Raw genomic sequence first — 14,042 nt, 5'->3', positions numbered from 1 at the left:
TTCTCTGTAAGGCATTACAGTAAATACCGAGATGTTTGAGATGTGGCCCTCAGCACAAAGATTTAGAACAAAGTCATCCACCCATCCATCCACACACCCCATCCATCCATCCATCCATCCATCCACCATCTGTCCAGTCATCTATCCATCTATCTGTCCACCCATCTATCCATCATCCATCTATCCATCTATTCATGCATCTGTCCAGCCATCTATCTGTCCACCCATATATCCATCCATCCATCCACCTGTGAATCTGTCCACCCATCTATCCATCCATCTGTCCATCCATCTATCTATCCATCCATCTTTCCATCCATCTATCTATCCACCCTTCTATCCATCCATCCATCTACCCGTTCATCTGTCCAGCCATCTGGAATTCATTTTGGAATCTTCTCTGTATCAGTCACGGTGCTGTAGACACAGCGGTAGGCAGGGCAGACATGGGTATCTGCTCTCCATCATCATAATCATCCCACTCCCCCTTGGGGGAACTTCTTTCCCTGTGCTAGGTCACTGATGCTTGTAGCAGTTCTGAGGTGTGTCCCCCTTTGTAGATGAGGAAACTGAGACCATCCATCTCACAGGGCAACTCTGAGGGCTCCCTAAGCTCAGAGGTGCTCAGAGGCCATGTGCGGGGCGTGGGGTGCAGCCGAGGGCCTTCCACAAGGCAGCTGCTGTTACTGTCAGGTCATGTCATCCCATCTTCAGTCATGCTGTTTTGCTGGCTTCCTGTGTGTCTCTTCAGTCTCACCATTTGCGTTGGAAGCTCCCAGAGGGCAGGGTGGAGTCACTAGCTGTCCAGGTCTGTCTCTGGTCCTAGCAGGGTGTCTGGGCTTACTGACCACCCAACCTCCCCCCTGGGCTTTGCTGATTTCCTCCTGCCCACCACCACCTTCCCCTAGAGGTGGCCTGGGAGGAGCTCACAGAGGTGGATGTCACTGACATTGAGCTCTTCTTCATGGGGGTTTCAGTGGGAGGAAGCCTCCTTTTCTACTTCAAACAAGGATGCAGAGAGGGGAGCGAGGAAGGCTCCTGAGGCTGGTCACAGTAGGTGGCCATGGTGGGGCAGAGGACTGGGAGGACCTGGGTGGGGGGGAGCTGGGACCTCTTCTTTCCAGCCTCCTAGGCTCCTCCCCCCGCTCCACTATGGTACTTGATCATCTCTTCCCTTGACCTTTACAGCTTTGAGGAGGAACTTTCAAGAAGAAATTTCATCAGGGGGAGTAACAGCCTCTGTTTTCTTCCCCCTGTTCTTTCAGATGCATTCAAGAGTTTGCCTTTAGCTCTGGCTTTCGGTCTCCCTCTCAGCTCTACATGGAAGTGGAGAGGAGGGTGGGGTTGGGGTTTCTGCTCCCCTGCCTTCCCTGTCTGGGAAGCTGGGAGTTTGCCTTGGAGCAGGTGGTTCTGGGTTTGGAGAGACAGGGGTGGGCCTGGGGGCCCTGGGCCCTCTTGGCTCATGGAAAGGGGAGCCTGAGCTTGCCTGGCAGAGGCCCCCAGTGTGTGGGTGAGCGGTGGCTGCTTTGCACACAGCTGAAGATATGGCTGGATGGTCTGACACTCCTCTCCCAGGGGATGAGATTTGGCAGGCAGCCTGGAGCATGATGTCACCCGCCACTTCCCCAGCCCCAGCTCTGCACTCTGGGGAGGTCTGCTGCATTGTCTCACCCGTAGAGCATCCCTGCTGGATCCTCTCTGCCCTGGTGGCATAGGGAGTGGGCAGCAAAAAGGTTGAGTTCATGCCGGGGATCCCCCAGGTCTGCGGGGCCACTGCTGACCCTGAAGGGGTTCCTCAGACTTCACTGAAATAGTTGCAATATTCAAGGAGAAAATGCATCATCTCAAGACCAGGGTCAGGCCGGGGAGGGGGCCAGTGGTATCTGGTGAGGGGCCCATGTGGCTTAATAAACTGAGATTTCACTGAAGCCTCTTATTCTATCTCAAAAATGCGTGTGAATTTTGCATTCACAGCCATACTTCAGCTATGCTTATTTTTAAATGAAAAGGCTTCCCTCCAACAAGTGTGGATGAACTTGACCTCCAGGCAGAGGAGTAGTTGCACAAACTCACTCACACCCCTGTAGCACTGATCCCTATTTAGGGAGCATTAGATCAGATTTTAGAACAGGTTCCAGACACTCAAGACAATGTTGATTCAGTGTCAAGGGGCTGGTCCATGCTGACCCGTCTTGAGTCAAGTGTCCTTCTCATAAACCACAAAAGCCCCATAAGCTACACTGGACAGAGCTTGTGATGCCACATGCTTTGCACACACCACTACTTACCAGCTCCTTAAAACAACACCACATCATGTGGCCGGGGGTGGTGGCTTGTGCCTGTAATCCCAGTCCCAGCACTTTGGGAGGCTGAGGAGGGACGTTCACTTGAGGTCAGGAGTTTGAGACCAGCCTGGACAACATAGCAAGATCCTGTCTCTACAAAAAATAGAAAAAATTAGCCAGGTGTGGTGGTGGGTGCCTGTAGTTTCAGCCAGTCAGGAAGCTAAAGTAAGGAGGATTGCTTGAGCCCAGGAATTGGAGGATACAGTGAGCTATGATGATACCGCTGTACTCCAGTCCGGGTAACAGAGCAAGACCCTGTCTCAAAAAAAGAAAAGCATAGAAAAATAGAAAACAATACAAAAACAAAACATGACAAGGAGAGCGCCATGCCCATCCCGCTGTGCAGAGGTGGAGACTGGGGCTTAGCAAGGTAAAGTGACTTGCCTCTTAACCTCACTAAGGTGGTTCACTGCCTGTCTTCTGGTCTTGGCTTATCCTATCCCTGAGGGTCTCTGCGTCACCGGGTGTGGTGAGGGTAAGGCTGCAGGGGGCAGTGGGGAGGGATTCTGAATGCTGGTCCTTGCCCGCAGGTGCCCCCCTGGTCAGCATGCCGTCCCGGATCCACGGCTACCTGCGCCAGCCCCTACTGCTGACCTGCTCCGTGCACAGTGCCCTCCCCTTCCGCCTGCAGCTGCTGCGGGGTAGAGCCCAGCTGGCCGAGGAGAGGCACTTTCAGTGAGTGGCTGATGGCTAGCCAGTTGTCCCCAGCCACAGGGCTTCAGGGATGCTGATGACTGGAGGGACCTCAGGGGAGTGGGTGGCAGGAGAGAGCCCTTGGTCTCTCCTGGGCAGCTTAGCCCAGGGACCTCCATGCAGCCAGGGATGGGGGAGAGTGGGTCCCCAAGATATCCCCAGTATGGGGTTCAGGAAGGATTTGTGGGCCTTCCTCTGCTAACTCCTGTAGGGCCCAGCTCGAGGAAGGTCAGGGCAGGTGGGACCTGCTGTGGCCTTACCCGTAGGGATGGGAGTCCAGCACTTAGAGAGGGCTGGGGACATGCAGCTGGCTGCTCCTTGTCAGGTCCCACAGAAGATTTGTAGTCTCCCTCTGTGCAGGATTCAGGGGACAGAGGCCCCTGAGAGCCAGATGAGGCTGGGGGGACCCTGATTGGGGTCAGTATGATTGTGTCTCCTGCTGTTCTTTCTTTGCAGGGGATCAGGGAATAGCAGCTGGGAGATCCCCCGGGCCTCCAAGGCCGAGGAAGGCACGTATGAGTGTGTGGCAGTCAGCAGGGCTGGGACTGGACGAGCAAAGGCCCAGGTTGTCGTCACAGGTCTGTCCCTTGCTGACCCTCCACATACCACCCCCCTTCCTGCCTCTTCCCTCTGGGATCTCCTCCCTGCCCACTCCATCGTGGGTTGCACATCAGCCAGCCAGCTGCTGGGGACCATCCATCAGCCAGAGCCTGGCCACACTGACACCTGCTGCTGTCCCATCTGAGGCCGTCTCATCTAAAATGGCCTGGAGAAAGGTTGAGGACCCTAGCTCAGGTCACACCTGTCCTGCTTCTTGGAGTCTGGCCAGAACCTCAGGCCTGTACAGGCCCTGTACATCCGGTAGTTCTGATCCCTTAATGCCTCGAGGTCCCTGCCAGGATGGCACTGTCAAGCTGGGGAAGATTGGAAATGCCAAAGACCATCTTGAAATGAAATTAGCTTTATTTTTAAAATTATAAACCTAAGCTCTTTTGTAGAGAAGAAAAGGAACCCAGTGTGCATGGATCAGAGACTCTACATTTGATTACAAAAATAAAATAGGCTCCTTATAGAAAGACTAGAATAGTGTAAACGAGTGAAAAAAAAAGCAGAAGAACTTGTAATCCCTGCATTGCACCATTTTGATTTATTTGCACAAAGCTTTTTTGTGTGTAAGGCAGTCTCTGATCTTGTCACTTCTTGTGGCTTTTTGCTATCCAGATAGCAGTTTTCTTAGCGCTTCCCTCCTGTGGGGCATATTTTGGCTGTCACACACAGCCTTGCTGTTGGCACAGAGAATGCGTTGCTTTCCCCCCATTGCTGGTGATCTCCAAGGCTCTATCCCCCGGGGTGGAATCACTGGCTCCCGGGATGTGAAGACTGGCAGGGCTCTTTGCATGTTGCACTTGACTGTTGTTTGGAAAGTGGGCACCTGACATGCAGCCCTCAGGGTGTGTGTGTGATGGCTGTGAGGAAAGTGAGCCCCCTGTTCCTGGGCAACACTATACCAGGATGGTGCTGCTGGCTGGGGTGTCCTGAGCCTCAGGGCCAGGGCTACGGCAGGGGCCCAGGGTCTGGACACCGCCAGGGCCTGCAAGATTGCCCCCTCCCCTGCCTCAGCCCCTTAGCCCTTCCTGTGCTCTTGCCCCTGCAGACCCCCCACCGCAGCTGATCCCTGCCACCAATGTGACTGTGTCCCCTGGGGAGACTGCTGTTCTATCCTGCCGGGTCCTCGGCGAGGCCGCCTACAACCTGACATGGGTCCGGGACTGGCGAGTCCTGCCAGCCTCGATGGGCCGAGTCACCCAGCTAGCTGACCTGTCCCTGGAGGTCAGTGCTGTCATCCCCAGTGATGGCGGCCAGTACCAGTGCTTGGCCAGCAACACCAATGGCATCTCAAGGGCATCCGTGTGGCTCCTGGTGCGAGGTGAGGCCTTTCTGGCCCCTGATGTCCCTGTAAATTCAATGTACTGCCCAGCCCTTACCCCAGAAGCCCATCAATCCATCCCCCTGCTCAGACTCTATCTCTGGCAAACATCAGCTCTTTTACAGCTCTTTTAGGGTTCTGGGAGAACCCTAGTCAAAGTCTTATGGTTCTCGCTGTTGAGAAGTTCATCCTAATACCTAACCTAAATTTCTACTGCTATAGGCCAAGGCGGTCTCACTGTGTCTAGTTCTTTTCCCGTGGCATTGAGCACCTCTGTGGTCTCCCTCCTCTCACACCCTTTCCTGCCCAGTATGTTGGGCAGGGACGGAATACCTGAAACTTGTGGAAGCTCAGAGTTCAGATGTGCTAGCACAGATTGGGCAGCATGGAGAGGGCACCTGTATGGGTGTTTGGAGATCTGGGCATGGCCTCGGGGCTACCCAGACTCAGACAGAGCTTCCCCCGGGGGTGCTGTTTCCCCAAGCAGAAGAATGATTGTCTTAACAAGTGTTACCTCTGTCTGGGGACACTCGAGCAGCTGCCTGGAGTGTATTGACAGGATTCTGAGCCTCTGCAGGAAGGAGGCCCACTAGCTACAGCTGTTGGGGGGTTAGGGGGTGGGAAGGCTGAGTTTGTTGTTTCTGGGTGAGCTGATGTGAGCTTCTAGAGGGCCAGGATGGGGCCTAAGTTTGGGCCAGTAGTTGGGCAGGCTTTGGAGTTTCTGTCCAAGCCACTAGAGACAAGAGCTGTCCCCAGCCTGGCAGCTACCTGACATCTCCCTGAGGCTCTGAGGGTGCTCAGAGCTCCAGGAGTCACAAGGCTCCAGGCTGGGGTGCTAAGAAATCAGTCCCCATGGGCTGAGCATGTGCTTGGGTGGCCGCCTGGTCTACCCCAGTTCCCAGGGGCCACTGTGGAGGATTCAGGCCTTTGGGGCATTTGCTTCCTCTGTCTCACCCATCTGTGGCTATGGGAGGGGAAGGGCCCAGGGCCGGGTACCTGGGATGGCAGGTACCTGATGGTACCTGCTCTGATGGGCCTGCCTCTGCCTGCCTGCTCTTTGGTCCACAGAGGCCCCACAGGTCAGAATCCACACCAGGTCTCAGCGCTTCTCCCAGGGCGTGGAGGTGAAGGTCAGCTGCTCGGCCTCTGGGTACCCCATGCCTCACATCTCCTGGATCCGTGATGGCCATGCCCTGCAAGAGGACAGCAGGTGAAGGGCCCAGGACACACAGCTCTGGGCCTGGCAGTAGGAGGACAGGAACTCCCAGGGATCTCCCTGGGCCTTGGTCTTCTTACCTGTACATGGGGGAGCAGTATTTGTCTGCCTTCCTCCTGGAGTCATTGGAGGCTCAAGCGAGGTCACAATATGGGCTTGGTGGTCAGCGGTTTGAGCTCTAAGAGTCCGGCAGACCTGTGCTTGAATTCCGCCCCACCATTCAGGCCATGTGACTTTGGGCAAATCATCTTACCCCTCTGGGCCTCATGAATTAAGAAAGGCAATGTATATAAAGTACTTAGCACCCAGTGGGCCCAGAGCAGGCGGCATAGAATGGTGATCATTAGTATTGTTGTTAATTTGTTATTCATTATGGATGATTCCTGTGTGACTGAGCATGTTTTATGACACATCTTCAGAATCCGTGTGGATGCCCAGGGAACCCTGGTTATTCAAGGGGTGGCCCCAGAGGATGCTGGGAATTATAGCTGCCAGGCTACTAACGAGGTTGGCACAGACCAGGAGACAGTCACCCTCTACTACACAGGTACTCAGGCCTCATGCATCGGAGGGTCCCCCTTCTCTTCTGTCCATAGATGTTTATTGAACATCTACAATGTCCTAGGCACAGGGGATCCAGCAGGGGACACACGGGCCCCTCCAGGGTGGAGCTCATCTTAAACAGGAGGCACAATACAGAGAGATACCAGAGAGCCGGGTGGGGGAGGGGTGACGTGCCAACAGGGCCAGGGGGAAGTGGCTGTCCCACCCAGGACTCAGCCGGCCTGGATTGCTGTAGTCCCCTGTGTGGGCTCGGGGAAGTGGGGAGGGAGAGCCCTGAGGCAGAGTCGGCCCAGGGTGCTCTAGGGCTGCCAGGAGGCGTGTGTGGGGTGAGCAGGAGCTCTAGGGCCTCTGAAGGTTGCTCCCAAAGTCCCCGTCTTATGCCCCTGCAGACCCCCCATCCGTCTCTGCTGTCAATGCCGTGGTGCTTGCTGCCATTGGGGAGGAGGCCGAGCTGGTGTGTGAGGTGTCTGGTGTCCCACCACCTAGGGTCGTCTGGTATCGAGGTATGTTGGGTGCAGAGAGGTGCCTAGGGAACTGTCCTGCTGGGGCCCAGAAGAACAGCTTTCCAGAAAGAATATGGGGCTGGGTGTGCTCTGATGGGGATATCTGGGGAGCACTGGCTGGTTCCAGCAAACCCCACCCTCACCCCAGACAGTATCAACGTAGCCAAGGTGGGTGTTCGTAGCAAGAATGAGTCAGGCCCAGACTTGAATTCCGGCTGCCATCAGTGACCTTGGGGATGTTGGAGCCTCAGTTTCCTTATCTGGAAAATGGGGGTAAAAATCAAAGACAGGTTGGATGTGTGAGGATTGAATGGGTCCACGTATGGAAAAGTTTTAGAACAGCCTGGCACATGGGCTGAGCTCAGTGCTATTGGTGATGATGGTGACGGCAATGTGATCATCTGGAATGTGGGTGTAGTAGGAACAGGGCTGTCTGCAGTAAGCAGCGTGGGGTGTTTTCACAGGGCCTGAGGCTGCCCTGGGGTATGGTTGGTGGAGTCCTAGGCTGCTGCCTCAGTCTCTCTCAGAGCAGAAGACTAGGCTCCCTCTCCGGTGTCAACCAGGGTCACCGAGAATGTCTGCTCCCACCCCCCCACCCCCACCCCCAGGCCCCATCTGAGATCTCATCAGGGCCTCACTCTGACTCTGAGGCAGGCAGGGTGGGGGGGCGGGGCGGGCGGTGTTAGCTCAGAGTCTGAGCATTTTGTCCAGGGCCACCAGCTAGTGGGAGGCAGAGGCTTCCAGGCTTCTTACTCAGCATTTGTGACACTGCCTGCTCTGGCCAAGAGCCCATCAAACCAGCCCCAGAGCTCCTTTAAAAAGGGGTCTCAACATAAAACATTAAGAAGAAAGGAGATTCTGACCCAGGTGACAGCACAGGTGGACTAGAGGACAACTGATCAGGGAAATAAGCCAGGCACCGAGCAACAGACATTGTATCTGGTTCTCCTTGTCCAAGGGGCCTGGAGCAGTCCCTTCATTGAGACAGAAAGAAGACTGGTGGCGGCTGGGGGAGGAGGGGTGGGAGTTGGCATTCACAGGTAAGGTTTCAGTTTGCGGGGGATGGAAACTGTCTGGAGATGGTCGTACAACCCTAGGAATGTGCTTAGTACCGCTGACCTGAACGCTTAGGCATCCTTAAGGTGGTAAATTTTATGTTATGTATATTTTACCACAATGAAGAAAAGAAAAAATTCCAGCCTGAGCAAGAGCAAGATCCAGTCTCTACAAAAAGAGAAGAAGGAAGGAAGAAAAATTAGCTAGGTGTGGTGGCTCACTCCTGTAGTCCCAGCTACTCAGGAGGCTGAGGCAGGAGGATCACTTGAACCCAAGTGGTGGAGGTTGTGTAAACTATGATGATGCCACTGTGCTTTAGCCTGGGTGACAAAGCAAGACCCTGTCTCAAAAAAAAAAAAAAAAAAAAAAGGGAGAAAGAAAAATAATTTAAAAGGGAGGATCAGAATCAGGGTAGTCCATCAGGGGAGTCTGAGGGAGATGTCAGGCAGAGAAAATGAGGAGTGCTCAGGGCAGGGCTCAGAGAGGCAGTCGTGGGTGTGGTGTGGTCATCCCAGAGCTCCTGGAGCCTCCCAGGCCGGATGAGGCAGGGGGATGGGTGCTAGGAGGGAAGCCCAGGTGTGGGGTTCTTGAGGCACAAGCCTCTTGTGTAGGGGGGGCTGGCTGAGCCCCAACCCTGGTCAACAAAGGGGCTCAGGGAAGGCCTAAGCCCCTTGCACGGCTGGACACAGGAGTCCTGACTTTGGGGGGAGCCTGCCTCTGCCCACCTTCCTTGGTGGTACCAAGGGAACTGGCCTGATGCTTTTTCATTTCTGGTCTAGGGGGTCTTGAGATGATTCTGCCTCCTGAGGGCTCCAGCTCTGGGACACTGCGGATCCCAGCGGCCCAGGAAAGAGATGCTGGCGTCTATACCTGCCGAGCTGTCAATGAGTTGGGTGACGCCTCTGCAGAAATCCGGCTGGCAGTTGGATGTGAGTGTCTATCTGCCTCCCTCCCAGCCTTTGGTCCTGCCTCTATGTGGGAACGAGAAGCTCTCCAACACAGACCACTGGTATAGATTTGGCCATGAGGATCTGGGGCATATGGGGACAAGGGATGTTGGGGGGCAGCGTCATGTCATCTCTTGCTGGGTAACAAATTGCCCCCAAACTTAGTGGCTTAAACAATAAGTATGAGTGAGAGTCAGGAATCCAGGAGTGGTTTGGTGGGATGATGCGGGCCTGGGGTCATGAGATTGCAGTCAGTATGTTGGCTGGGGCTGCCGTCAGCTCAAGGTCGGAGGGGTCCAGGGCATCTGCTGCAGGCCCACTCCCAGCTGTTGGTGGGAGCTTCTGTTTCCAACCGTGTGGGCTTCTCCAGAAGGCTTCTCATGACAGGCTTCCCAGAGAGAAGGACAGAAGCCGCTGTCCGGTATGAGCAGCACAGTATTGGAAGTAGCATTCCATCACTTCTGCCATATTCTCCTGGTCACGCAGACCAACCCTGGGCAACATGGGTGGGAGGGGCTGTACAGGGAGTGCTTCCCAGGAGGCACCAGTCACTGGGCCATCTTGGAGGCTGCACACTACAGAGGCAGTTTGGTTCAAGCTGGGGAGGAGACCTCTCATAGCTGAGGCCTGAGTTAAGTCTTGACTCTGTCACTTACCACCTGTGTGCTTTGGTCAAGTCCTGAAGCTCAGTTTTCTCATCTGTAAAGTGGGGCTGACCAGACCACGCCCCTCCTTGGGTTGCTATAGTGATTCAGTGAAATCAGGCGTGTGATGCTTAGCCAGGGTTGGGCCCATGCTTAGTAAATGGAGGGGTGGTGGCCCCTTTATACAGATGTGGAGTCTGAATTCCTCTATGGCCAGGCATGGCTTGGCTGTGATTTCCATGATGTCTAAGTTCCAGGCCTGGGTTCTGGGCACTGGAACATGCTCAGAAGCCGGGGGCACAGCTCTCTGGCACCCTGAGCCAGGACAGATCAGGCTCCGAGTGTTTGCTGCGGCCATGGTGGGACAGACAGGTGCTGGGAGTTCTAGGGAAGCGCAGTGAATTGAGAATGTGCTTGTCTGGGCTGAATGGGGCAGGCTGGGCGGGGTGGGTGGGGTGGCTGAGGAGCTCCCCGAGGAGGGCCGGGCCCTGGCGGGAGCAGGCCTGGTGAGGAACATCTGGCTCTGGGAGGAATAGTGCTGTCTCAGGGTGTCCTTGGTCTTCATTTGATTTTTTGTTGCATCCTTCCTCTAACACAAGGTCACCAGGTGCCTGGGTGCCAGACTCTGTGTTGGGGACACAATGGCACAGGAGACAGGGCATCTGCTTCATGTTACTCATGGGTCAAGGAGAGAGAACAGCTTGAGAGACAGCATGTGCAGGGCGTCCTCAGGGGCTGTGGCTGTCCAGAGAAGGAGACTAATCTGACACTGGGTTGGGAGGGCTTCTTGGTGGAGGTGATGTCTAGCCTGAAACCAGAAGCAACTGACTGGGGAAGAGCTGGTGAACAGTGTACCAGGCAAAGGGAACGGCTTGTGCAAATCTCCCTGTGGCCAGAGAAGAGAGGCAGGGAGTGAGATGCAGAGAGGGAGGGAGGAAGGGAGGTGGGGATGGCTGTTACCAGTCACTCCTGGCTGGGAGCTGCAGAGGTGTTTGGTTTTGTGCTGGGAGGTAGATGCTTGGTGGTGGTGGGGAGCTGGGGCAGAACCTGGTTATGACAACAATCAAGACCTAAGCTAACAAGTCTGTGGTATTTGCCATGGGTCAGGGCCAGCTCTAAGCCACTTACTGTGCTGATTCATGTGATCTTCATGATGAGTCTGGGAGGTGGGGCTATCACTATCCCCTTTACAGATGGGGAAAACGAGACTCAGAGAGGGTACATGGGTTGCCCAAGATCACACAGTAGGCAACTGACCGCAGGTTTGTACATTCAGCCTTGGCCATGAGCCTGACCTTAGCATCCGGGTAAGTCTGGATGTCACTTCCCCGCTCTGAGCCGCAGGCTCCTCACTGACAAAATGTCCCTGAGATGTTGAGCCAGTGAGAGGTAAGAAAGGCCCATAGCACACAGGCTTCGAGAAAGCCACTGTCACTATTACTGGCCCAAGGCGCTGGTGAGCAGAGCAGGTGCACCTGGCAGGGTGGTGGGCATTGTCCTCCTCTGCTCCATGTCAGATTTCTTTTCAGCAAGGCCTTATTTCTTTGGGATTCAGGCTGAAGTGCCCACCTGATGTATTCTTTGCCTGTCTGCCGTTGGCCTTGGAGCTGTTTCCCTATGTCAGAGGAAGGAGGTGGCTGGCACCTCAGAGGCAGAGTTTCTGGACCACTCACTGGTGACCTCTGGCCATTAGGTCAGGGAAGGGATGGAGAGTGGCCCAGCACCTGTGGGTCTCGGGTGAGCCAGCCTGGCAGTGGTGGGAATGGAATTTCCTGCCCATCTGGGTGGCAGCTGTGGTCTAGCCTTCCTGGCCAGGCTGGCAAAGGCTGGGACTGGTGGGCACTGGGCTTACATCCTGCTGCTGAGCCAGACTGGCTTGTACCTGGGTTTTCTGTACATGTGAGCTGACCTATGGAGAGCAGGGGCTGGAGGCAGTAGCCATTCTGGCATCCAAGTCTTTCCTGGACTCTGCCCTGATGGCCTTGGGGACTGTGGATGGTGTCCTGGTTAGCTCTGGCTGCCATAGCAAAACACTGTAGACCTGAGAGCTGAAGCGACGGACATGTATTCTTCATGGCTCTGGAGGCTGGAAGGCAGAGATCAGGATGTTGGTGAGGTTAGTTCCGAGAGGCCTCCTCCTGGCCAGCGGCCAGCTGCCTTCTCATGTCTCCTCACGAGGCCTCTCCTCTGCACATGGAGAGAGGGAGGAAGGAAGCATGCTGTGTCTAGTGTCTGTTCTTACAAGGGCACTAATCCACTGTGGGGGCCCCACCCTCAGGCCTCTCCCAAAGGCCCTGTCCCCAAGGCCATCCCATTGGTGTTTAGGGTTTCCACATAAGGATGTTTTTAAGCGGGGTTTTAACACTGTTTTTAAGACAGTGTTTGCCGGGTGGCGCCTGTGATAAGGCACCGGCCCCATATACTGAGGGTGACCAGTTCAAACCCGGCCCCGGCCAAACTGCAACCAAAAAATAGCCGGGCATTGTGGCGGGCACCTGTAGTCCCAGCTACTTGGGAGGCTGAGGCAAGAGAATCGCTTAAGCCCAGGAGTTGGAGGTTGCTGTGAGCTGTGTGAGGCCACGGCACTCTACTGAGGGCCATAAAGTGAGACTCTGTCTCTACAAAAAAAAAAAAAAAAAAGACAGTGTTTAAGTGGGGTCTGGCCCATGCCCAGAGAAGTCCTTTCTGGTGCTCCAGAGAGGGTGGGTGGGTGACTGTGTAGAGTAGGGAGCGCAGTGGGGGCAGGGGCTGTGACGAGAAGAGGGTGGGATGAAGATGAGGAAGACTTAATGCCCCTGTAACTGCCTGGCTGTACCAGGCTGTACTTGATGCCCCTGTAACTCCCAGCACTGTACCCCCATAGCAGTGGTGAGGGAGATGTGTGGTGGTGAAGGCTGAGGGACTTAAGGGTGCCTTGGGGCAGATGGACACAGGTATTGAGAGCCCAGTGAGAGGTGTGGGCTGTAGGAAGATGGGGTGGTGGCACTGTCCTGGGTGTGGATGGAGACCAGCATATGTGAGTCAGGAGAGGCAGAGGCTGCACGGAAGGCCCTCAAGGTAGCAGACCCTGCTGTCAGAACCCTTCCCAGGTTGGTGGCCAGCAGTTTCTGCAGGCCTATTCTCCCTTTCTGGGTATTCCAGGCTGCTTACCCTCCCCACAAACAGGCAGCTGCAGCCGTCAGCTGACAAGAGGCCTCTCTAGGGAATCTTGGTGGCTGCTGGCAACATTTACCTGCTTCTGGGCACCTGCAGCTCCTGCCCCAGAAACTGGAGACTTGTCCATGACCAAGGCAGAAAGGGTTATTCCTGGGGTGCTCAGGTGGCCATGAGCCAGTTCACCATCCTGCATGGCTCACTGCAGGGGGTTTCCTGGGGTCTGTGAGGAGGAGGCTGGGAGCCTTGGAGATGATGTCCCAGGAATACCCCTGGTACCCCTGGGCTGAGAGTCCAGCCTCCCTGGGAGCTCAGGCTAACATCTGTATAATGAGGGACCTGACCAGAGAAGCTTCAGCTCTGGCATATGAGGGCTCTGGGGTCACACCTTATTTGAGGGGCTCCAGATTGGTGAGTGATGGCTGCACAGGCCCACTGAGTCACAGTTTTCTGGGTGGGTCCAGGGCAAGGCAGCTGAGTGTGGGATTTGGTGGTTTTGGGATTTATGCCTGTGAGAAGATGGACAAGGTGGGTGGGCTCTGGCCAAGGGAACTGCCAAGTCATCCCCAAGCACTTAGGGAGACACAGGGGTGAGGTGGTTGAGCTTTAGCATCAGTCAGACCTGGGCTCTGATCCTAGCTCTGCCATTGACTTTGAGCTGTGACCTTGTGCGGGTTCCTTAACACATTAACTGGCATGTGAGTTGTATTTAACTCACACTAGTTTTGAGTCTCATGAAGCATATATAATTCACATGTCTCTTGACCTATCTTGGCCTCAAGGAGAAAATTTTTTTCTAGGCTAGCAGTCAATCTGTGAAACGGGGGTTGTGATAATAGCCACTTCATGAGTTTATTGAGACACTTAGTGAAATCATGGTTCCAAGGGCTCTTGTCATCATGCCTGTCACTCAGTAGGGATGCCAAATGCACCCTCTATGCCTGTCAATGTCCTGTTATTATAAGTGAGCTGTCCCATCTCAGGTGGGCAGTTC

At 54.9% G+C, this 14,042-nt stretch overlaps 1 protein-coding gene across 1 annotated transcript in view; it reads left to right on the top strand.

Annotated features, from left to right (window-relative positions):
• HMCN2 (hemicentin 2) overlaps positions 1-14,042 on the top strand; it is a 141,032-nt gene that overhangs the window by 29,527 nt on the left and 97,463 nt on the right. The window contains exons 9-15 of the mRNA XM_053559715.1: positions 2,876-3,020; positions 3,495-3,616; positions 4,693-4,965; positions 6,034-6,175; positions 6,601-6,728; positions 7,135-7,248; positions 9,084-9,233. Of these exons, the coding sequence (XP_053415690.1) occupies positions 2,876-3,020; positions 3,495-3,616; positions 4,693-4,965; positions 6,034-6,175; positions 6,601-6,728; positions 7,135-7,248; positions 9,084-9,233 (1,074 nt within the window). The remainder of the gene's footprint in view (positions 1-2,875; positions 3,021-3,494; positions 3,617-4,692; positions 4,966-6,033; positions 6,176-6,600; positions 6,729-7,134; positions 7,249-9,083; positions 9,234-14,042) is intronic.

This window comes from Nycticebus coucang, chromosome 2, assembly GCF_027406575.1.
Source record: "Nycticebus coucang isolate mNycCou1 chromosome 2, mNycCou1.pri, whole genome shotgun sequence".
NCBI classification, from domain to species: Eukaryota; Metazoa; Chordata; class Mammalia; order Primates; family Lorisidae; genus Nycticebus; species Nycticebus coucang.
The sequence above is the reverse complement of the archived record's forward strand: the minus strand, read 5'-3'. Positions and strand labels throughout refer to the sequence as shown.